General features: G+C 45.6%; 1 protein-coding gene across 3 annotated transcripts in view; it reads right to left on the bottom strand.

Moving 5' to 3' along the window:
* Window positions 1–25,838, bottom strand: part of LOC124552572 (ubiquitin carboxyl-terminal hydrolase 29-like) — a 389,169-nt gene that overhangs the window by 237,970 nt on the left and 125,361 nt on the right. For all 3 annotated transcript variants that reach the window (XM_047126894.1, XM_047126893.1, XM_047126895.1), the window contains exon 3: window positions 798–903. In XM_047126894.1, the coding sequence (XP_046982850.1) occupies window positions 798–857 (60 nt within the window). In that variant the 5' untranslated portion in view covers window positions 858–903. The remainder of the gene's footprint in view (window positions 1–797; window positions 904–25,838) is intronic.

Here is a 25,838-nt window from a genome sequence, read left to right as displayed (position 1 = left end):
GGCTAGGACGACACTAATTCAATGAAAGATAGTTGCTGTATTAGTTGTGTAGAAGGAGTGTCTAGTTTTCGTGGAGCGTCCTTGTTGCAATTACATGTAATTTGAAATACGAGGGCTATTCGGAAAGTAAGGAACTATAGGTCGCGAAATGGAAACCACAGTGAAAATCAAAACTGTTTTAATTGCAACAGTTAGCTACACCTTCCAGCTACATCTCTACACAGTCGTCGCTCAGACATCTGTCGTAGCGTTGTACCAACTTTTCAATTCCCTCGATATAGAAGACAGCCGCGAGTGCTTTTCGACAATTTTGTACTCTGGACTGCAGCTCATTGTCTGTGTCAAAATATTGTCTTCATAGCCAGCGGTTCCGTTGAGCAGAGATGAACCTCAGGGGTAGCCAGTTATGGGCTGTACTGTTGGTAATCAAACACTTCCCGTCAGAAACACTGCAGCAGCATCTTCATTGCCCCTGCGGAGTGCAGCTGAGAAATGTCGTGTAGAACGAACCGCTTGGCAGTTATGTTAGGTGGATTGCATAGCTTCAGGCGAAATCTTTCGCCAGGGCTTCATACTTGGCGGGAGACGCTAATTTCTAGCCATCTTTACGTTCTCACTGTGAGCTCAGAACTGAAAATAGCGACATGATGCGATCGATGGGCGTACTGGACACAGTGCCCAACGCATCTGTGCAGAGCTTCATCAGATTTTCACTGTATTTTCCATTTCGCGACCGATCGTTCCTTACTTTCAGGATAACCCTCGTACAAAATTAAATATATTTACTAAGAGCTTACCTTTTCCCCCATATCGGTCGAATCTAGCCTATCAGGCCGCAACTTCTTTGATCCCGGCATCTTTAATATCAGGAGTGGATCCAGCAGAATACTGCAGCAAACATATCTACAAAGAAAAAGAAAGATCTCTAAATAAAGATAAAATGAAGTTCCTATTACACAGCCAATAGCAAATTGACATAAGAAAAAATAAAGTAATATTTGGCGAAGAGTTCTTGGGCTTCCAGCCGGATGGCGGTGTCTGGAAGCCCGAGAACTCTTCACCAGCTGTATACGCCAGGAACGCATACATTCACAAAGTAATATTTGTTTTCAAGATAGGAGTTCATATGACTATTAGTGGTTCAAATGGCTCTGAGCACTATGGGACTTAAAATCTGAGGTCTTCACTCCCCTAGAACTTAGAACTACTTAAACCTAACTAACCTAAGGACATCACACACATCCACGCCCGAGGCAGGATTCGAACCTGCGACCGTAGCGGTCGCGCGGTTCCAGACTGAAGCGCCTAGAACTGCTCGGCCACTCCAGTCGGCTGACTATTAGTGTTTAAATATTTTGTATACGGGAAGCACAACACAACTGGATACAATTAATATCTTGAATTCGTTGTGATATGGAATTAAACAGCCTCGGAATTTCTTGCCGTGTCTGACAAACATCCTGCATCAACCCATGAAGGTTGCAGGGTACAGGCTGGTATGAACTTGTGTGTCTTCCCACCGCCTACCTGGCATCGTCATTCTTCTAACAGTGGTTGTCAAATTGCGGCTCGCAAACCTAATGCGGCCCAAATGAAACATTCGTCCGGCCCTAGTGCCGTGTGGCGGGTAAAAATATAAACACTAAGTTTATCATTCACTATTATAAGTTGAAATGTTTGGTAGTGTTTGGTTTGGTTGCTTGGGGAAGGAGACCAGACAGCGTGGTCATCGGTCTCATCGGATTAGGGAAGGATGGGGAAGGAAGTCGGCCGTGCCCTTTCAGAGGAATCATCCCGGCATTTGCCTGGAGTGATTTAGGGAAATCACGGAAAACCTAAATAAGGATGGCCGGACGCGGGATTGAACCGTCGTCCTCCCAATGCGAGTCCAGTGTTTGGTAGTGTTGTGCGATCTTTTGGATACCACAGCCTTTTACAAATTATTTGTGCGAACAGCCAAAAAGTTATGAGAACTTGCTGGTAAATAATCTTCAGTCCACAAATCAGCTCGCTGAAACTGTAATTAAATATACTTATATGGATATGGTGTCTGTTCACAGACACCATTGATGACCTGCAGCCATCTACAACGAAATTAGAATTATATTAATACCTTTAGCTGCTAACGGGCGTTGATATGTATCAACGGGGACAGGTGAAAATGCGTGCCCCGACCGGGACTCGAACCCTCGATCTCCTGCTTACATGGCAGACGCTCTATCCATCTGAGCCACCGAGAACACACAGGATAGTGCGACTGCAGGGACTATCTCACGCACGCCTCCCGCGAGCCCCACATTCTCACCTTGTATGTCCACACTACATTCGTAGTGTCCCACCCCAACACACTCACTACTCGTGAAAGACTTCTTACCAAGTCCCGTAAGAGTTCGGGGAATATGTGTGCATCCGCACAGAAGAAGAAGGCCATGACTGGTGTTGCCAGAACTATATACTTATATGAAATGGTGTCTGTTCTTTCCTCTGTGCCTTCGGTGGCTCAGATGGATGGGACCCTCCATAGTATACAATAACTGTAAAGAAACAGATTACTACATTAATAGGTGTAAAATAAACCGTAGGGCTATAAACAAGGAGATGCTGAATGAAATTTGTTTGGCGGTCGAAAGAGTAATGCGTGATGCTTTCAGTGACTAGCGCAGCAAAATATTGTCAAGTGATGTTTCAAAAACCCAAAAAAATTATGGTCGTATGCGATGGCACCAAAGTTAGTTTCCAGTGCCTAGCGAATGACACAGCAAATGAAACTGAGGATAGCAAAGGAAAAGCTGAAATGTATAACTCCACTTTCAAATGTTGCTTTTCAAAGGAAAAACTAGGAGAACTGCCCCACTTTAACCCTCATACCACTGAAAACGTGAATGAAATAAGTATTAGCGTCAGCAGTGTTGAGAAACAGCTGAAATCGTGAAAAGTGAACGAAACTCCAGTGCCTGATGAAATCCCTATCAGATTTTATAGTGAATTTTTTCCCGACTTAACCCCTCTTCTAATTATGATCTATGATACGAGGGTGAGTCAAATGAATACCTTAAATATTTTTTAAATATTATTTATTGTGCAGAAGTGGTACAAAGCTGTATCACTTTTCAACATAATCTCCTCCACGCTCAATGCAAGTCCTCCAGCGCTTACAAAGTGCATAAATTCCTTTTGAAAAGAAAAAAAAAAATTGTTTTGGTAGTGAGCGCAACCGCTCGTGCACCGCGTGGCGTGCCTCTTCATCAGAACGGAACTTCTTTCCTCCCATTGCGTCTTTGAGTGGTCCAAACATATGGAAAGCACTTGGGGCAAAGTCTGGTGAGCATGGTGGACGAGGAAGACACTCAAAATGCAGGTCTGTGATTGTTGCAACTGTTGTACGGGCAGTGTGGGGCCTTGCATTGTCATGTTGCAAAAGGACACCTGCTGACAACAATCCACGTCGCTTTGATTTGATAGCAGGCCGCAGATGATTTTTTAGGAGATTTATGTATGATGCACTGATGACAGTGGTCCCTCTAGGCTTGTAATGCTCCAAAATGACGCCTTTTTCGTCCCAAAAGAGAGTCAAGCATAACCTTCCCTGCTGATGGTTCTGTTCGAAACGTCTTTGGTTTTGGTGATGAGGAATGGCGCCATTCCTTGCTCGCTTTCTTCATTTCCGGTTGGTGGAAGTGAACCCAGGTTTCGTCCCCAGTAACGATTCTTGTAAGGAAACCATCACCTTCTCGTTCAAAGCGCCGAAGAAGTTCTTCACAAGCATCAACACGTCGGTCTCTCATTTCAGGAGTCAGCTGCCGTGGCACCCATCTTGCAGACACTTTATGAAACTGGAGCACATCAAGCACAGTGTGGTGTGCTGACCCACGACTAATCTGTAAACATGCTGCAATGTCATTCAGTGTCACTCGGCGGTTTTCCTTCACTATGGCTTCAACTGCAGCAATGTTCTGTCGAGTCCTACTCGATTCGTAGACTTGCTGCTGTGACAAACATGCATCACCGTACTGAACCTTCATTCGTCGATGAATTTCAATAGGTTTCACACCTTCACTACGCAAAAACCGAATAACAGAACGTCGTTCTTCCCTGGTGCAAGTCGCAAGTGGGACGGCCATCTTTATACTGATACTGCGACGGTATGTATGCATCTGCACTATGCTGCCACCTACAGGCCATTCTGCGCGCTGCTTCTAGCACTCTTACCAACTTACAGGATAACGGCGGGAAATTTCGATTTGTTATTACAAATTTAAGGTTTTCGTTTGACTCACCCTCTTAGATTCCTCGGAAAAAACAGCACAGGACACACCGATCTACAAGAAGGGTAGTAGGAACAGGACACACCGATCTACAAGAAGGGTAGTAGAAGTGATACACAAAACTACCGTCCAACATCCTTGACATCGATTTGTTGGAGAATCTTAGAACATACTCTGAGCTCACACATAATGAGGTATCTTGGACAGAATGACTCCATCAATGTCAACCAGCATGGATTTCGAAAACATTTATCAAGTGAAACCCGACTCGCTCTTTTCTCACATGACATCCTGAAAGCTATGAATCGAGGAAGCCATATAAATAAAGTATTTCTTGATTTCCGAAAAGCATTTGACTGAGTACCACGCCTACGCGTATTGTCAAAAGAACGATCACACGTGGTATCAAGTGAAATTTGTGACTGGACTCAGGACTTTTAGGTAGGGAGGGCGCAACGTGTTATCTCCTCGTCATATGTAGAACTGACTTCAGGTGTGCCCCAAGGAAGTGTGTTGGGACCCTTGCTGTTAATATCGTATATCAATGATCTTGCAGAAAATCTGAATAGTAAGCTTAGAATTTATGCAGATATTGCAGTTATTTACACTGAAGAGCCAAAGAAAGTGCTACACCTGCCTAATATCGTGTAGGTTTTTTTTTATTTTTATTTTTCTTTTTTTTTGTGGTTTTAGGGCGCACAACTTCAACGGTCATTAGCGCCCAGACTACGTGAGGAATGCACCGCGAGTCACAAGTTTAAAACAGCAACGAAACGGAAAACACGATAAAGGACAGACTAACAGGCATAGGATTAAAAAAGGAAGACAGTAGAATCAAATGTCCTTTGAGAGGGTTGTCAAATTGATAAAATGAAGAACGCGAGCAGCTGCTCGTGGGTCATCCGCTAAAATGGCTTCTACAGTACAAGGCAGGCCAAGATCAAGACGCAGGGTGTTAAAATCTGGACAGACTGTTAAAATATGGCAGACCGTCAGCAATTGCCCACAGGGGCAGAACGGCGCCGGCGCATCCGTCAGCAGATGGCGATGGCTGAACCGGCAGTGGCCAATTCGTAACCGGGCCAAAACGACCTCCTCCCGCCGAGAAGGGCGTGAGGAGGACGTCCAAGCCACGGGAAGAGGTTTCAGGGCCCGAAGTTTGTTGTCTGGAAGTGCAGCCCAATCGGCATGCCACTGCGATAAAATGCGCCGACAAATGACCCTGCTACAATCTGACGAAGGGACACAACAAGATGCTGTCCGAGGCTGGAGGACCGCAGCCTTGGCCGCGGCATCTGCAGCTTCGTTCCCAGGGAGACCGACATGGCCAGGAACCCACATAAAGCTAACCGGAGAACCGACGTCCACCAGCTGCTGAAGAGAGCGTTGGATCCGGTGCACGAAAGGGTGAACCGGGTACGGATCACGGAGGCTCTGGATAGCGCTCAGGGAATCGGAGCAGATGACATATGCAGAATGTCGGTGGCGGCAGATGTAAAGGACAGCCTGGTAGAGGGCAAAGAGCTCAGCTGTGAAGACCGAACAAAGGCCATGGAGCCGGTGTTTGAAACTTTGTGCCCCGACAATAAAGGAACACCCAACCCCGTCATTGGTCTTAGAGCCGTCTGTATAAATGAAGGTCATATTAATGAACTTCGAACGAAGTGCGATAAAACGGGAGTGGTAGACTGAACCGGGGGTAACCTCCTTCGGGAGCGAGCAGAGGTCAAGGTGGACGCGAACCTGATCCTGGAGCCAAGGTGGCGTGTGGCTCTCGCCCACTCGAAAGGTTGCAGGGAGTGAAAAATTAAGGTGTTGAAGGAGGCGACGAAAGCGAACTCCAGGGGGTAGCAGGGCAGAGACATACAACCCGTATTGACTGTCGAGAGAGTCTTCAAAAAAGGAACGATAAGACGGGTGGTCGGGCATTGCCAGTAGCCGATAGGCATACCGACAAAGCAGTATATCGCGCCGGTAGGTGAGTGGCAACTCACCAGCGTCAGCATGAAGACTCTCGACGGGACTAGTATAAAACGCTCCGATCGCAAGTCGTAAACCCCAATGTTGTATGGAGTTGAGGCGGCGTAAGATGGATGGCCGTGCAGAGGAGTATACGAAGCTCCCATAATCCAGCTTGGAGCGGACGATCGACCGATACAGACGAAGCAGGACGGTTCGATCCGCTCCCCACGACATACCACTGAGAACACGGAGGACATTTAGAGAACGGGTACAACGGGCAGCCAAATATGACACATGTGGAGACCAACTAAGTTTCCTGTCAAATGTAAGACCTAAAAATTTTGTTGTCTCCACGAATGGGAGAGCAACGAGACCGAGTCGTAAGGACGGTGGGAGAAACTCTTTGTAACGCCAGAAGTTAATACAGACCGTCTTCTCGGCAGAAAAACGGAAGCCATTGGCGACACTCCAGGAGTAAAGACGGTCAAGAGAACGCTGAAGACAGCGCTCCAGGACACGTGTACACTGCGCGCTGCAATAGATGGTAAAATCGTCCACGAAAAGGGAGCCTGATACATCAGCTGGGAGGCAATCCATTATTGGATTGATCGCGATGGCGAAGAGAGCGACGCTCAAAACTGAGCCCTGTGGCACACCATTCTCCTGGCGAAAGGTGTCTGACAGGACAGAACCCACACGTACCCTGAACCGTCGATCCATTAAAAAAGAACGAATAAAAAGAGGGAGGCGACCGCGAAGGCCCCATGTATGCATGGTGCGGAGAATGCCCGCCCTCCAACAGGTGTCGTAAGCCTTCTCCAAATCAAAGAACACAGCCGCGGTCGGGCGCTTCCGCAAGAAGCTAATATCGTGTAGGGCCCCCGCGAGCACGCAGAAGTGCCGCAACACGACGTGACGTGGGCTCGACTAATGTCTAAAGTAGAGCTGGAGGGAAGTGACACCATGAATCCTGCAGGGCTGTCCGTAAGAGTACGAGGGGGTGGAGATCTCTTCTGAACAACACGTTGAAAGGCATCCCAGATATGCTAAATAATGTACATGTCTGGGGAGCTTGGTGGCCAGTGGAAGTATTTAAACTCGGAAGAGTGTTCCTGGAGCCACTCTGTAGCAATTCTGGACGTGTGGAGTGTCGCATTGTCCTGCTGGAATTGGCCAAGTCCATCGGAAAATAGTCGTACGGAAACATCCCCAATTCATCGCTACCTCGGAGTAGCTGCGTCCCATCGCTCGTGCACCGATTATAACACCACGTTCAGACTCACTCAAATATTGATAACCTGCCATTTTAGCATCAGTAAGCGATCTAACAACCTCGCCTGACACTTGTCTTACATAGGCGTTGCCGATCGCAGCACCGTATTCTGCCTGTTTACATATTTCCATACTTTGAATACGCATTTCGTTGACGCTTCAGTGTACAACCGAGGCCTTCTAAGGCTGACATCAGTGCATCGTTGATTGAAATGGTTTATGGCAGTGGTTCCCAACTTGGGGTAATTACCTCCTTAGAGGTAAAATGAAGTTTTCTGAAGTATAAAAACTAAATGATTCGGTTCACTTTCAGTACGAAACCAAATTATCTTGAAAAGGTCATTACTACTATCACAATTTTGAAAGACTGCAATTTTCATTATATAAGTTATCAATAATTCTTTTTCTCAATTAGCAGCATTAATGCGGCGGAGGTTACATGTCCCTCACATAGTTTACTCAGCACACGTGCGTTGTGCTTTGTCCCGTACATCGCTGATGGTAAGTGAGACATACAAGGTGTGTCCCACAAGTAATGCGACCAAATTCATAAAAAATCATTTACTGAATATATTGGTACAAATAATCAAAAATTTTCAAAATAGCACCCTCTTGCTTCGATACACTTTTGGAGGTGGTGTTTCCATGCCTGTAAGGCATCCTGGAATGCCTTTTCCGGAATGTCGTTTAGAGCTGATGTAACATGCGCCTGGATGCTTTCAATCGTGTCCCAGTGTTTTCCTTTGATGACTCCTTTTAACCGAGGAAACAAACAAAAAGTTAGCAGGAGCCAGGTCAGGACTGTAGGGAGGCTGGGGAACCAATGGAGTCTCGGTCCCGGCCAGGAAGTCGTTGACAATGAAGGCGCTGTGACTCGGCGCGTTGTCGTGCTGAACTTTCCACGTGTCCTCGATGTCGCTTCGGCAGCGCGAGACCCTCCTTTTCAGTCTTTTGAGCACTTCCAAGTAGAAAGCTGAGTTCACTGTAGTCCCGGTAGGTACGAATTCGTGGTGGACAATGCCTCTGACGCCAGAGAAGACAACAAGCATGGTTTTTATCCTGGACTTGCTCATGCGTGCCTTCTTGGGACGGGGTGACGGTGGGGTGTGCCACTCTGAACTCTGCCTTTTTGTCTCAAGGTCGTACTCAAAAATCCACGACTCATCACCAGTGACAAGTCAGTTTAAAAAATGAAGATCACTTTCACACATTTCCAACATTTCTCGGCACCGAAGCACTCGCATGTGTTTGAGTTCGTCGGTCAACACTTTTGGGACGAGTTTGGCACACACCTTTCTCATGTTCAAATCTTCGGTCACAATGCCGAAAATGGTTGTTTTTGGCATGTTTAGAGTTTGTGCTATCAATTGAAGGCTCGGCCGTCTGTCAGAGTTCAAACAAACGCGCACACGCGTCACATTTTCGTCGACCCGTGCGGTTGATGGCCGTCCACTGCGAAGTTCGTCGGTGATCTCCTCTCGGCCCTCTGTGAACGACTTCTGCTTTGGACAAGCAATCAGTCCCAAAGGCATGCTGAAGTAATGGAAACGTTTCGGTGGCGGACTTCCCAAGTTTAACGCAAAATTTGATAGCGTACCAGAATGACCCATTGTGCCGTGTTACATAAACTCAAAACGGGGTTGACGGAAACGCACGTCCTGGCTCTCCGGCAGCTCGCAGCCGAATGAAGGAATCGTTAGCGCCAGGATTTCACCCGGAACAAGTCCCGCCCACTCACCCCCGGTTTTCCCGGTCTTTGTTCGGCGCCTGGGCTTGGTTTCAGTTGACCCACGTGGTTTACCGCGTTTGGCTGCACTTGGAGTGAATGTTAAATTAATATCTTGCTAGGTCCTAAATTTTGCCACATAGTTAAAAGACACGTTACAAAAAACGTGCACAATTGGCCTCAGCTGTGCCAGGTACTTCCACAGCAAACATAAGACAAAACAATTTAGCACTGAATTCTTTAAATACGAGAACTCAGTATTCAGATGAATAGCCTATGAAGAAACATACTTCTATGTGAGAAAAAGCACCCAAAGCTAAAACAGGAAAAACCTACCCTCAAAGAATAATTTGCTTGGAGAAAGAGGAACCACGGTTCTTAGAACTCAGACAGTATACGCCAAACAAGCACCACTGTTCACTATAATTCCAGAGGGCATCAAAATTACTTTGTTTTTGCGTGTTATTCACTGAATAGTTTTGCTGAAAAGTTTTAGGGGTGGAGGAAGAGCTGGCACAGCATGAAGGACGTTTTACAGCCGTGAAACACTGCAGCATTTATTTCCTTCATAACTGCTCTGTGACAAACATACACATCATCATTATTATTTTTAAGAAATGGTTTGGATGACATGAAATTAATTAATCTTTTGGTTAAAAATAGACAGGACAAAGAATAACGACAGATTACTGTCCTGAGACGTTTGCAACAGCATATAGGATACTAATCACACAGAACCGCCACAATTCTTTATAACCTCGTTTATAATGCGCAAGTATGGCATTGGAAGAATTTACAAGTTAAAATTCACCCATTACCCCTGCAAATACTAACGAAATATGTCATATAAGCAAATATCTTACTGCTTTCATTAGACAGTTCTACTTCATGGCATTCTTATATTCTTTAATTTTAGTGAGCTACTATGAGGGTCTACATAAACAAATGGACTTTCACTTATTTCTGTATAACGTTGATTTTAGACAAAAGAGTTAGTCGACTGCATCTGTGGTTTTACTACCAACATGAGAGATTCAAAACCATTTTCACATTGTATGTTTGCTCTGCTGTTTCTCTCAAATAAATGTACTATAATAAGTGAATTAGTTAATGAAAATTTGTCCTTATTGCCTTTAAATAACATGACGTTATTTTTTGTTTTCTATTGCTGGCGATGCTTTCAATTCTCTATAAATATTTTTATTTCTTTAATAATACACATTCGTATTATATTACTATCCAGAAAGACTTAAATTTCTTATCATTACTAAATTTCATCACAGTGTAACATGTGTTGGACTGTGACGATAACAGCTTTGATGTAACTTCCAGTTTGCTGAACTGGCGGCTGTTTAGGGGAGGGCCTTCCACTTTGGATAGGCGTGGAGGGGGATGAATGGGCGGGACTTGTTCCGGGTGAAATCCTAGCGCTAAGGGCACGTGCCGAATGAGAGAAAGAGCGTTTTGAAGCTAACACACCCCCCCTCCACTTAGCCCAGCCGGTTACAACACGCTGTGGTATACCGTTGCGTCAGAAAAAATTGGTCGCATTACTTGTGGAACGCACTCTGTATACGTATTAAATGCCGGTTAAAAACTAGGAAATGGAGCAATCAAGTGATTTACGAACACTGAGTATGGTGCACACATTTTAACTTGGTTTTTTTTTAAATGGGGTTGCAGTGTGCAAGTCAAGTAAGTGCTGCAGTGGAGATGAGCAATGCAGGAGAAATATGTTTCGTAGAATGTGTCTGTCCTGACTATGGATAGTTAGCTTTCTTATCTGAGAAAGAGTTGTGGGTAGCACCTGCGATGCTCCACGAATTCCTTCGTCATTCATTCTAACCCCCCCCCCCCCCCACACACACACACACACAAACTAAATAATATTCATGTTTCACCATTTTAAAATAATAATGTTCCGAGAAAAGGCCTTCATTCTGCAGTATAGTTAGGTGCTAAAGTTGGTTGGTGATAATGTGGGGGAGTAGAGGGGGGGGGGGGGGGAACGGACGGCAGGGGGGAAGGTGGGAATAGTAGCTAATGTCTAATTGCTCTCAGGGGTAAAGGTCTAAGAAAGGCTGGAAACCATTGGTTTATAGGGACTCACGGAGGATTCCGGCAGACAGGGGTAATGGTCTAAGAAAGGTTGGGAACCACTGGTTTATGGGGACTCACTGAGGATTCCGGCAGACTCTCTCTCAACCTGCACCACTACTTATCCAGAAAAAAACTACCACTCCTGGTACAGCAAACTGACGAACATGTCGCAAGTCCACCCCATATTGCTAGAAGCGTGAAAGATGTCTTGCGCACGTCGTTTGGTGATGATCGTGTGCTCAGCCGCCACTTTCGTCATGCTTGGCCTCCCAGGTCCCCAGACGATTATTGGCTTTGGGGTTACCTAAAGTTGCAAGTGTATCGTGATCGACCGACATATCTAGGGATGCTGAAAGACAACATCCGACGCCAATGCCTCACCATAACTCCGGACATGCTTTACAGTGCTGTTCACAACATTATTCCCCGACTAGAGCTATTGTTGAAGAATGATGGTGCCCACCATCATTTGAGAATTTCCTGTAAAGATCATTATCTTTGCTTTGTCTTACTTTGTTACGCTAATTATTGCTATTCTGATCAGATGAAGCGCCATCTGTCGGACGTTTTTTGAACTTTTGTATTATTTTGGTTCTAATGTCATTCCAAGCATGCGTGTCAATTTGTACCTCACTATCTACATTATTCCGTGATTTATTCAGTTTTCAAATTTATACTGACTTTTTCATCACCCGGCATATTAGGTCAATTGTGCTGCCACCTACTGCCAGGTACTGGATATCAGCGACCTCAGTAGTCATCAGACATCGTGAGAGAGCAGAATGGGGCGCCCCTCTGAACACACGAACTTCGAAAGTGTTCAAGTGACTGGGTGTCATATGTCCGAACGCGAGATTTCCAGACGCCTAAACATCCCTAGGTTCACTGTTTCCGATGTGATAGTGAAGTGGAAACGTGAAGGGACACGTACAGCACAAAAGCGTACAGGCCGACTTCGTCTGTTGACTGACAAAGACCACAGACAGTTGGAGAGGGTCGTAATGTGTAATAGGCACACATCTATCCAGACCATCACACAGAAATTCCAAACTGCATCAGGATCTACTGCAAGTACTATGACAATTAGGCCGGAGGCGAGAAAACTTGGATTTCATGGTCGAACGGCTGCTCATAAGCCACACATCACTCCAGTAAACGCCAAACGACGGCTCGCTTGGTGTAAGGAGTGTAAACATTGTACCACTGAACAGTGGAAACACACTGTGTGGAGTGACGAATCATGGTATACAATGTGGCGATCCAATGGCAGGGTGTGGGTATGGCGAATACCTGGTGAACGCCATCTGCCAGCTCGTGTAGTGGCAACAGTAAAATTCGGAGGCATTAATGTTATGGTGTGGTCGTGTTTTTCATGGAGGGGGCTTGCACCCCTTGTTGTTTTGCGTGGCACTATCACAGCACAGGCCTATATTGATGTTTTAAGCACCTACTTGCTTCCCACCAAAGAGCAATTCGGGGATGGCGATCGCATCTAACAACACGATCGAGCACATATTCATAATGCACGGCCTGTGGCGGAGTGGTTACACGACAATAACATCCCTGTAATGGACTGACCTGCATAGGGTCCTGATCTGATTTAGCGATATTTAGAATGTTCTTTCCATATAACAGAAAAAGTGAAATGTAATATTACACGGCTGTAGAAGTGTAGGCTCGGAACTTTTGTGGTAGTGCGTAAATATTAAATGTAGTGAGTTAAGAACTCGGTGAATGTCTTCCAATACGGGTGTTAAGCAGTGACAAACTGTGCCTATTTATTAGTGTTTGCCCATATATAGGCCCTTGCAACAGTGGTGTTTATTTTTTAATCATAGTTGGTACTTCAAGAACTGCGACATTTTCATTGAACAGAGGGGGGGGGGGGGGGGGGAAGTATAGTTTCATGTTACAATGAAACGAATTTGCATTAAGAGTTTTATCTATCACTTAATCAGTATTCATTTCATGTACTTTGTTTTTTTGTTGAGTTCAGGTAAAATCATTATTCTTTGAAGTTTATGCTACTTGTGCAGGTTCCCTAACAATGACCGATCCGGTGTAAAAATATCTTAATTATAACTCGTCCATACCGTACCTACATAAGAAAGGACGGTAAGTGGTTTGTGGGATTGAAGGGACCAGAACACTAGGGCCATCGGTCCTCTTTTCCATTAAGTTGAAACCACCCACAAGAAATAAAAAGACAGGACAAGAAAGACTCAGACTGAGACCAGACAAAAGGAATTAAAATCACACAGAGTGTGACAGTGGTTGGCCCGCCATAGGAAAAAAAAGAAAAGCCAACCACCAAGAAACGCACTAAAAACCCCAGCCTAAAATCGTAGGCCAAAGGCCACACTCAACACAAAAAAAAGGACAGACAATTCAAGCGATAAAAACCCCCTGCACGAATAAAACTCAAAACTAAATCTGAAATCGCAACGTCATCTGACATGCGTATCAGGCAGCGCAAACGTCAGCCTGGGCGGAGTTAAAAGCGGGCAGTCCGACAAGATGTGGACCACAGTCAAAGCTGACCCGCAGCGACATAAAGGTGGGTCCCCGCGGGGCAATAAATAGTAATAAATACACGTGTGGACCAACAGGGATGAATGTGTGAGTGCGTTATCGTGATGCAAGAGCCATGGATCGTCTCGCCACATTTGAGCCCGTTTCCTTCTCACATTCTCTCGCAGGCGTCGCAACACGCGCCGATAGTACCATCGACTAACATTTTGTCCCTGTGGTACGAACTCACGATGGCTACTCCTTCAAAGTCAAAGAAAACTATCAGCATGGCTTTGGTATTTTATCGGACCTCACGAGCTTTTTTTGGCCCTGAAGAATCTTTCCCGACCCATTGTGAAGACTGAACCTTGGTGTCAACATCATAACCGTAGACCCATGTCTCATCAACAGCCATGATTCTCGTAAGGAACATCTCGTTCTCATTTGCGCAATCATTTGGGCAATCCAAATGCTCCTCCAAGATTGCGAGGCGAAGACCTTTCTGGTCTTGACTCATGAGCCATGGGACGAATTTGGCGACAACGCGATGCATTCCGAGATGCTGTGTCAGGATTTCGTGACATGATCCAACTGAAATCCTACATTCTTCTGCAGTCTTTCAGTCAGTCAGTCTTCGAATGGCGAGCACAATTTCGTTGACGTTCCTGACATTAGCGTCGTCGGAAGACGTGGAAGGGCGTCCTGAACGGGGATCATCTTTAACTTCCGTCCGGCCCCTTTTAAACCGTGCCAACTATTTGTAACACCAAGCCGACCCATTGTGAAGACTGAACCTTGGTGTCAACATCATAACCGTAGACCCATGTCTCATCAACAGCCATGATTCTCGTAAGGAACATCTCGTTCTCATTTGCGCAATCATTTGGGCAATCCAAATGCTCCTCCAAGATTGCGAGGCGAAGACCTTTCTGGTCTTGACTCATGAGCCATGGCGCGAATTTGGCGACAACGCGATGCATTCCGAGATGCTGTGTCAGGATTTCGTGACATGATCCAACTGAAATCCTACATTCTTCTGCAGTCTTTCAGTCAGTCAGTCTTCGAATGGCGAGCACAATTTCGTTGACGTTCCTGACATTAGCGTCGTCGGAAGACGTGGAAGGGCTTCCTGAACGGGGATCATCTTTAACTTCCGTCCGGGCATTTTTAAACCGTGCCAACTACACTGCTGGCCACCCTAAATGCAACACCAAGAAAGACAAGAGGTAGCACAACAAAATTTATTTTATAGATAACATGTTGACCAAGTATCAAATGATTACGTTTACAGACGTCTGTGACATGTGGTTCCTGCCAGAATCAGTAGCCAGAGTAGCCGCCATTGTTGGAGATCACCGCTGCCACACGTCTCGGAATTGAGTCAAAGAGACGTTGGATGTGTTCCTGGGGTACAGCAGCCCAAGCAGCTTCCACACGTTGCCAAAGATCATCTGGTGTGGCAGCTGGGAATGTAATCTGGGTCACTCGTTGAGCAAACATGGACCACATGTTTTCTATCGGCGAAAGATCCGGAGAGCGAGCCGGCCAGGGAAGCACTTCAATCTGGTTATTGACGGAGAACCTTTGGACAATGCGTGCCACGTGTGGTCGCGCATTATCCTGTTGAAATATGGCTGTGGCCGAGCCCTGAAAGTAAGGAAGGACAACTGGCTCCAGCACCTCGGATATGTAGCGCCGGCTATTTAAAGTACCGGCAATGCGTACTAGAGGCGCGCGAGAGTAATATGCAATACCGCCCCATACCATAATACCCGGTGCAAGACCAGTGTGGCGGTGCATAATGCAGCTGTCCAGCATCCTCTCTCCACGGTGTCTCCACACTCGAATCCGACCATCGTGGTGCTGCAGACAGAAGCGTGCCTCGTCAGTAAAGACAACGTCATTCCATTCTGCCGTCCACATCCGTCTGTCATCACACCATTGGCGACGGAGACGTCTGTGGTTCTGCGTCAATGGTGGGCGAAGCAATGGACACCTTGCGGACAGACCACTCTGCTGTAAACGGCGTCGAATGGTACGCGCAGACACTGGATGATGCGTTACAGACGCAATGTGCTGTGCTACGGTTCGGGATGTCACTGAGCGATCCGTCACTGCCATGCGCACAATTTGCCTATCAGCACGTGCAGTGGTGCACCGAGGTGAATGCGATCGACCACGTCGGTCCGTCGTACCCTCCTGCATCCAACGGTCACATATCCGCATTGCAGTTGTTTGGTTTCGTCCAACACGACTAGCGATTTCTCTGTATGATAATCCACAATCTCGGTAAGCCACTATCCTTCCTCTGTCGAACTCGGATACTTGATCAAAAGATGTTCGCTGTTGTCTACGGGGCATAACTGATCGTCTTGTGAAACAACCACAAGGTAAACACACGTGCCGAACGTACACTCGTCGAAATCGCCAAGCCTTAAATGGCGCTATGAGGTGGCGCCACAGGCGCGCGTGATGTGCGTCTGCGCTGAAATTCTAATCAGTTGCATATCTCATCGCTGCAAACCCATGGTGTAAATTTCACTTGATTCGGATGCTTCCTTCAGGGTGTTGCATTTACGGTGGCCAGCAGTGTATTTGTAACACCAAGTACGGCTTAAGCAATCATCACCAAACGGCTTACTGCATAATTCGGTGTGTCTCTATATAGATTTTCTTGAATTTCACGCAGATGCGTTGCTCTTCTAAGTCTGTCATCTCGCAATTCGCAAACTGTGCGACACAACGTTCTACGCAATACAGCACTGAACAGTATCTGACATGCAACAATGAAACTTTCCGCAATTACACATTCAACAGTGTGCAGGGATGGCAACAGCATATCACCCCAACTCAGCACTGGCGGGAACTTACGAATGTTCGGGAATTTTTTGAACACATCTCGTAATCGTCAATGAGCTGGAGAGAAAGGTTTTTGTGAAATATAATAAATTTAAACCAGAAAATCGTTTATTAGAAACGGTACGTAGACAATACAAATCTCTTTCGCCCCTTGAAGCTGGGCATCACGAATTCGCTTCATACCAGTGCATTCGGTTAACTGTTTTCGAGCGCTATTGCCTGTAGGTGCAGATTCTACACAAAGCTTCCAACGCTTCTGACATGTGCTGTCATGTCCTCGGTGTTTCAGGTACTTCTAGAGCGACGTAATTTTTTATTTTTTTCTTCCATGAACAAATTTGGTTGGTTCAAATGGCTCTGAGCACTATGGGACTTAACTACTGTGGTCATCAGTCCCCTAGAACTTAGAACTACTTAAACCTAACTAACCTAAGGACATCACACACATCCATGCCCGAGGCAGGATTCGAACCTGCGACCGTAGCAGTAGCGCGGTTGAACAAATTTATTGAGGCATTAAGCGGTTGAAGGTAGTAAGACGAGCATTAGGTAACGTGCACAAACTATGAATTCATGCACCTTAAAATCAACTTCATTCCTTAATTAGAGCATAACAACTGTGTAATTTCCTAAGCTTACTTGTAACCAGAAAACACAAGTGTGTTTTCGTAATCTACTGAAAATCAACTTGAATCGATGTAATGATAAAGGCCCATTCATGTCGCTGTCATTGTTACAGAAGAGATTTTTTATACTCTATGATTCACCCTCTAGTACGCCTTCCATTGTAATAAAGTTTGAAGATACAAAGAATATGATACACTGAAATAAAATGTTGTAGCGAAAAGTTACAAAACCGCCGATGTTAATAACACTTATCGACAAATCAAGAAACAATATGAATTACATATGGGTCAACCAGTCATGAATAAGGCCCAGAAAACAAATTAGACATGTTGCCATGGGATATAATGGTAAAAATCACGAACAATGCTTAAAAATGTCGTACGCTGCAATAGGTTTTCGAACAAATAATACTTCGAAGTTACATCTCTAGCATAAAATCGGACCTATAGGTGACAAAATGGCTGTGAGCACTATGGGACTCAACTGCTGTGGTCAGAAGTCCCCTAGAACTTAGAACTACTTAAACCTAACTAACCTAAGGACATCACACACATCCATGCCCGAGGCAGGATTCGAACCTGCGACCGTAGCAGTCGCACGGTTACGGACTGCGCGCCTAGAACCGCGAGACCACCGCGGTCGGCTAGGTGACAAAATGCTGACCTTAGGTGTGCAGTGACTCTGATCAGCGTTCCATGGGTCAAACAGAACTGTTTTTTAAACCATGTTACAAAGAGCACGCGTATTCCCAAAATGAAACTGCTTTTGGTACAAACATTGTTGTAAACAAACACTTCACAAAAGAGAACGAAAGCGCTACATACAGCAAGTAAAGAAAGACTGATAATCTTTTCATGGCTGGCTATACATTCCACATTCTTTGACTTTCTCCCTAATGCTACCCTTTCCTCCCGCGTCATCCGTTCTATGCCTATGACGAGCTACGTGCATAATATTTGTCTCCCATACTCAGTTAACCTCTATATATGTACACATGACTGTAATAATTTGTTGTATGCGTAACAGTTGTGGCTTTAGTATGTAATCTGGAATACGCGATTTGTGCCTTTTCTTGGTCTGTATAAAGCAATCCCTTCACGAACTATGTAACTTGTGTAATCAGTAGTTTGAATATCGTAAGTTTAATTCCTTTACTTAAGCCTTCAGTGACTGTACAATGGGGTCTAGTGAAGCAGGGGATACAACCCGTCGGCTTTGACCAACGACGTCAGAATTGGCCAGAGAGCATTTATTACACAGATGAAAGAGCTGACAAGAATGATCAGAAACAAAGTAATACGAGAGACGAACAATATAGTTGACATAGATAAAGGCCAGTAGAATTTTCAAGTTAAGGATATCGCGTGTTGGTATAGTATTATTTCTCTGGAAAATTAAAGGGAAAAAATGGGTGGAAAATATTGATAGCACAGAATACATCACGTCACATATACACTCAGTCTCAAAAGTATTCGGACAGTGGGAAGTTTCACAATGAGTACTCGAGAAACACTGACTATGAAACTCAAACATATTTATTAGCAATATATATGCGTAACAATATTTTTTTTTTCACTAGCTGCTTATATTTTATGACCCACCGTCTAATTTCTTATGGTGGGTCGTATATTGCCACTTAGCCGCTGTGACTGGGTCCGGGGTCCGCAGTGATTGAAAGTAACACCACACCGGCTCCCGTCCCCACTCACACCGTTGCCCGTGTCCCGCCACGTGGAGGCTGGCTCCGTTTAGATCCATTTGATATCTTTTTTTGTGCAGCATTAGAAAAACTTATAACTAATACAAAATCAAGTAAGATATTAATAAACAAAACGAAATTAAATAAACTTATAACTAATACAAAATCAAGTAATATATTAATAAACAAAACGAAATTAAATATTTAGAAAGAAGGAAGGAAGAGAACTGAATAGAGAAGTTATAGGTATAATATTGCCCGTCACCTGGTCGTGGGCGGCGGCCCGGGTCTTGGAATGACCCTCAAGACGCTGGCCGTTGCTCACCATGCCTTTAACATCCACCATCCTAAAAACTACCTTAACTAGAAGAGATTAGGGTACGATAAAGCTAGAAACCAAGACTAAGACCTCCATGTCCAGCCTGCTAAACTATTTACGATGTACAATAGAGAGGTAACTGATTTTGTGCTTGACTCAAAGTTGCTAATGAAAGGGTACTCGTGGTAAAAGTAATAAGGTAATGACGCTAACGGTTTGTGTTGAGCCTACAAGGCTCCTAGTAGAGTACATCAGGCGCAAGCACCTCCCGGCCCCGCCGACAACGCGACCTGAACTGTGGTTTTCCCCGATCTACCATAGGTATCCGTCGGGTTGGGCTCAAAGGAGAGGAACCACAATTAAGATCCTTCCATCCAGGACGTGCGCCGCCTCTTACCAGGGGGGCGTAGGTCCCTTGAAGAGGTGCCCAAGTTTAAGCTTCAGATGAGAAGTTCTTAGTATAGTGGAGGTTGAGGTATAGGCTGTGTAGGTTGGTTGTACAAACAGTTCACACTGAGCCAATGAGACTTACAATGATACGTGGTGTGGCAGTTAGCACCTTCCGGCCCCGCCAGCAACACAGCCCGAGCGGTGGTTTTCCCCGATCTACCATAGGTATCCGTCGGGTTGGGCTCAAAAGAGAGCGACCACAATTAAGATCCTTCCATACAGACTGTGCGCTGCCTCTTAACGGAAGGCGTAGGTCCCTTGAAGAGGTACCTAGCTTTAAGCTCTTATTGGACATGGAGATGCTGTTAACTATTTATATATATGGTGCAATCTGTTTTTAGGATTGTATGTGACTTGTGCACCTCTTGTCGGTTGTTCCACTCTGTTCTTTGAATTTGACTTGGTTGACACTATGGATCATCCGCGCTGGACGCTTCAATATCTATGTTGGTGCCCTGGTCTGTATCTGTTTCTTCTTCATCACTCGTGGTGCTAATCATATCTATGTCCCCCTGGGCATCGTGACGTCTGTTTGGAGCGACTTGCCTTCGGTAGGGTCTGTTGCGCAAGTATTCTATTTGTTGGATCTTCGAGATTTCGTCCGTTAGTTTGTTGAGTTCAGTCCACCTTTCCGGGTCGCGTATTATGGCATGTAGTTCGTTCTGTGTGTTCAGGCGATTTATGTGTACTGTGTGTCTTATGTTCGTGCGTTGTCTGCAGAAGAAGACAGTATGTTCAGGGGAACCTTCTTCCCCGCATGTGCATCTATTAGTCTGCTGCAGACTCACGCGTTACAGGTACGTGGGATAAGGGCCATGTCCTGTGATGAAATGTACCATACCGCGGCTGGGATCAATATGTTTTAGTTTTAGTCTTTCCCGGATGTCAGGGAAGAAGTTGTATACACGGCGGCCTTATCGCTGTTGGCCCACTCGCTCTGCCAGGTATCCACTCGCCATGCTCTGAGTTGGCGTGTTGTCTCAATCGGTACACCAGTGATCTGCCGAACCTGGTCTATTCTCCCCATTCTAAGCCAGAACATTGCTGCGCGGTACCTGATGGTGATATCTATGGGGAAAATTCCCATGACGACACATAGTGCGTCATTTGATGTAGTGTTGAATGCCCCTGTTAGTCGAAGTAGAACACTTCTTTGGCCTCGACGTACAATGGTTCTGTTGGTTGAGAGATTTAACCTGTGGGCCCACGTACTGGCAGCAAAGCATAGTACTGACTCGAAGAGAGCGCAATGGTATGTTCGTGTCACTGACAGGGGTAGCTGAATTGTTCCGAATTTAGCCTAGCCAGTTTGTGTAGTATCCTTTCTGCTTTGTTTGTGCATATTCGCATGTGTTCGTGGAAGTTCAATCGTTCATTAATGTATACTCCTAGATGGCGTGTGACTGCTAGTCTTCTCTTGTTTGTGTCCCCGATTTTGACTATTGGGTTCCTGCGCAGGATACCCTTTAGCAATGTATAAGTTGTTTTGTTTCCTGCTATCTTTAATTTATTATCTGTGCACCATTGGGTTATTGTCCTAAGTGTTCCATTGGCTCTTTCTTCTAGCTGGGCACGGTTATTTGCTGAACCTACGACGAGTAGATCATCAGCATAAGCGACAGCTCCATCTGTCAAGATGTGCTCCTCTAGTAACTGTAGGAGCGGTTCTATAACTATGTCCCAGAAGATGGGGCCGCAGATCGACCCTTGTGGACAGCCTTTTGTAATTCGTTTAATCACTTTCTGGTTGTCCATTTGCCAAACGACCGTTCTGTCTCTGCAGTAGTCCATGAAACTATTATACAGAGACTCCGGTACCTGCAGGTGTCTGAGCCTCTTGAACAAGGCCGACCACCAGAGGTTGTCGAAGGCACCTGAGATGTCTATCATAATTGCAAGTGTGTATTTGGAGGGTGTGTCGTGTACTATTTGGAGTGCTCTGTTAATTGCGTCGTCTATAGATTTCCCTTCCCTGAAGCCGTATTGGTGTGGTGTCAGTCCCCGTAGTGTTCGGTGTGCTTGTAGTCTTTTTCAGAGTAGTTTTTCTTGTACTTTACCGAGTGTATTGATAAGGCAAATTGGTCTGTATGACTTGGGGTCTGATGGGTCTTTGTCTGGAGCCTTTTTGATGATAACCGCCTTCTAGGTCTTCCACACTGCAGGCACACGGCCCAGCCTTAATGCATCGTTTAACAACGTTGTGAGAAACGGGGTCATCTGCGGTACAATTTGTTTCAGTACCTCAGAGTGGATACCATCCGGTCCAGGCGCCTTTTTGTTTTTGAGTTCTGAGATCGCTGTCGCCACTTCTTCCTGCGCAAATGGACAGGTGACGGTTGGTGTGGTGTGCACTGTGTCTACTTCGCGTCTCAGTGCTGCATGTTGTGGTGTGTCTGTGTCTGCGATGTCGTCGGACAGGAGTTTGCTCAGCAGGAACTCCGCTGTGCGTCTCCAGCCCTTAGTCATCTCACCATCCTCCTGTCGCAACGTTCCCAGAACCAGTGGGCTCTTAATTTTCTCTGTCACGATTTTGTATGGTTCCCCCCCAAATGTTTAATTGTGTTTGTGCTGCTACATGGTTGTTCCAATGGTCTTTCCTGGTCTTATTCAGCTCAAGTTTACATTTATCCTTGGCAAGCCGGTGTAGTCGTAATTGTCTTTCTCTATCTGAAATTGCTCGTTGGTAAAGTTTACGTTTACGTTTTGAGTCTTGTTTGATTCGTGTTAATTGTGTAGTCCAGGGAATATTTTGGTGTTTTGTCATTCTTTGTGTGTGTATGCAGGTGTTCTGTGTGTGTGTGATGATATCTGTCAGCATGTGTGATCTGTAATCAACACTGCCGGTGATGTCCTGCGGTATGTGCTCATGTATTTTTTGTCTGACCCTGTCCCAGTCTGTTTTGTCAAATAATAGTCTTTTTGGTAGTGTTTCTGTGTTGACGTTTGGTGTACCACTTAAGGTTAGTGTGATGATGTTGTGGTCGCTAGCAGTGATCTGGTCATGTACGGTCCAGTCTCGTACGCGGTTGATGGCGGCATTATTAACGAGGGTGATGTCTATGTTTGATGAATGACCGTTGTGTCCGATGTGAGTCGGGTGATGTCCTTCCTTGTTGAGTACGTGTAGTCTGTTTTCTTGGATGATGTCATTTATTATTCTACCTCTGTCGTCAGTTCTGTCTGAATGCCACAGGGTTGATCTGGCATTTATGTCTGCACAGATGAGAAGTTTCTTGTTGCCAGCGTATTGCGCAACATCTCTGATGAGGTCTGCGTAAGGTTTGATGCAATGACAGAATTGGGCGTACAGCGACGCGATGATCCAAGTATCCCCCTTGTGTGTGACTTCAACTGTAACTAGGTGCTCGGAACAGAGTTCCGTAATTTTGACTGGATGTATTTCTTTGTTTAGGATTATGACAGATGCCATGCAGCCTGTCTCCTCCGCAACTGTCACCGCACTTGGAGGAAAGTTGGGGATATGCCCTTGTCTAGTGTATGGCTCCTGTATGCACAGAATGTCACTTTTTAGTTCACGTAGGACCCGTGGGCGCTCCGAATTTACAAGTATACTCCGCATAGCATTAAGCTGTGCTATTAGCAGTTTGGGTGTTTAACTGTGGCGTAGCACTTGCTGCCAGTTTGACTGTAATAGAAGTATGTTCTCCCATGAGCCCTTACGTGATCCTCGTAAAGCTTGTCCATATCGAATGGTTCCTCCCTGCGGGCGCACACCTGCATGAGCAGGTCTAGTAGGCTGTCTGGATCTGTTGGAATATTCTCCGTTTTGAGAATCAGTCTATCGGTTTGCTCCGATGTACGGAAACAAACAGATTGGCCGTACGGGTGTAGGGTGCGGATGAGCATCCGCTGTGCCGTCTCTAAGATGTCTCTTTTTTCTAGCCTACTTAATTTTACGTTTATATCTAGCTTGTCGTAACTAAAACTATCGGTGTCGATGGCGTGTGTTGGCGTCTCTGCAGCCGTGACGTGTCGTGATGGTGTAGTGGCGTTGTTGTGCACCTCTGCGGGGGCGCTGGATTGACTTCCTCGTTGGTTGTTGTGGGGGTTTCCTTGGGCGTCGGCATTGAGGTTGTTGCTTGGGGGGCTGCGAAGGTGTTGGTATCATCAGGGGTATGCACTTTCGTATCACTAGGTTTTGAGGCAGCCTGCGATTGCCGCGATGGGTCGTCACACGCTTTCACTTTCGGGACTCTCTTAGGCTGTTTGGATTTTCTACGCGGTTTTAGTTTCCTAAAGGCTGCGATGATTCGTTTGTTTTTTGTGTGTGTTTCGTTTGTGCAAGTCTTGATGTGTATCAGATGTGTTGGTTGTTTGTGCCTCCATTCTGCATTGATTTGACGTGATTTGGTTCCCACTTGACTGCTCGTCTACGCTATCTGTGACAGACATAACAGCTTTTGGTATGTTATACGCACTGTCGCCTCTATTGCCAGACCCTCCGCAGACTTTTGTTGCGGTTGTTGCTGCGGCTTTTTGTGTGGCATTCGTGGTGTCTGCCGGCGCTGTGGCCTGTTCAAGGTCGGTATTAAGGTTTCGAATATCATTGTTATGAACACTACAATCTCTGGCGTAAGGGCAATAATAGACGTCTTCTTCCTCTGTCAGTGAGTCAGAGAGAGTTATTTTGCGTTTGATTTGATTACAGTCTGAGGAGTCTGATTTGTCCATGTTTTCCGTTTGGACTCCAGTTGTGCTTGCTTGCGTTACGGTTGTGTTTAGCACTGTTGGGTTCAAGGTATCACCTTGTATGAAAATGATTGGTTTGATGCGTCCTTCGCATTTTGTAGTGTCGTATGTGCGTCGTCGTGCTGGAGTGGATGGGTGATCTTGAGTCGTTAGCAACGCTGTTTTGTGCAGTTGCTTTGGTTGGTCATGTGTGGTGTTGTTTTCTGGTGTGTCGGTATCAGGATTTGGGGTTATCATGTCTATTCTCAGTAGTTCGTCTTCGACTTCGTGTATCCTGTTCATAAGGGTCGTCTGGAATGCCATCCAGTACATTCTTTGTCTTTTGATTAGTTTGGCGGCTTCTGGTGACATTTGTCCTGTGAGTGTTAGGTCGTCTATGTATTCAGTGATTGCATGATGGCTGTCTTCCAGGTTTGTATTGTGTATCAAGCCTGGAATGTGACCATTGTTGGGGTAGTCGTCAGGTAATAGTTTTTGCCTCTTACGCCAGAGTATTGCACGTAGATGGTTTCTGTGCCTGGTGGATGGTGACTTGTATGATCTTGTTTTTTAGGGGTTGATTTATGGAGCATGTTGTTTGACTCAGGGGGGTGTTCAGTTGCCATAGTCAGTACTGTCAATTAGTCTATCAAGCAGCTGTTTGTAGGTCTGGCAGACGCCACCTCTGCTCTTATTGCAAATTCGGTTTCTGATCCTGCACGGGATGCAATCGATGGGCTCTGATGCTCGACAGACCGCGCGTTTGTGGCCCTTTTTGCCACACCTTGAACAGGTCGTACCTGTGTCTGCGCAGGCTTTGGTTGTATGGCCAAGGTCACAACAGTTGTAACACTGGCTCACTGACGTATAGTCTTTGACAGATAGAGATTGGAAGTCTATGTACACCCTTCCTTTTTTGGTGAGGTACCAACAAATTCTTGGTGTGACTTCCAACACTTGATGGTTGTATCCCTTTCCTTTGGGCCCTGTGCGGAATCTGATTTTTACGTCTTTGTCGAATTCGTCTTTTGTGAAATCGTCACTGATATTTTGGTCGTATAGACACTCAAGAAATTCTCTATCCGAGATAGTGTCTGTCACTCGATAGACTACCACCAAAGGTTGCCGCTTTCTGGGCCCTTCACACGCGATATTCTCAATATCTCTCGCCTTTTCTATTTGTTTTCCTACAGTCCTCCTGTGTTGCTGCTTAGACAATCACAGCTGTCTTCGTGTTTCTTATTGACTTAATGTGTAGGTTGTCTCGTCTTGGGTTGATGTTTTTTGTCAACGTTTGTTTTATTGTTTTCGTGTCTTGGTTGTTGGTAGACTTTATGAAGAGAGTGGTTGCCTGCTTGG

The sequence above is a fragment of the Schistocerca americana genome, chromosome 10 (genome assembly GCF_021461395.2).
Source record: "Schistocerca americana isolate TAMUIC-IGC-003095 chromosome 10, iqSchAmer2.1, whole genome shotgun sequence".
NCBI classification, from domain to species: Eukaryota; Metazoa; Arthropoda; class Insecta; order Orthoptera; family Acrididae; genus Schistocerca; species Schistocerca americana.
This window is presented reverse-complemented; position numbering and strand designations above follow the sequence as displayed.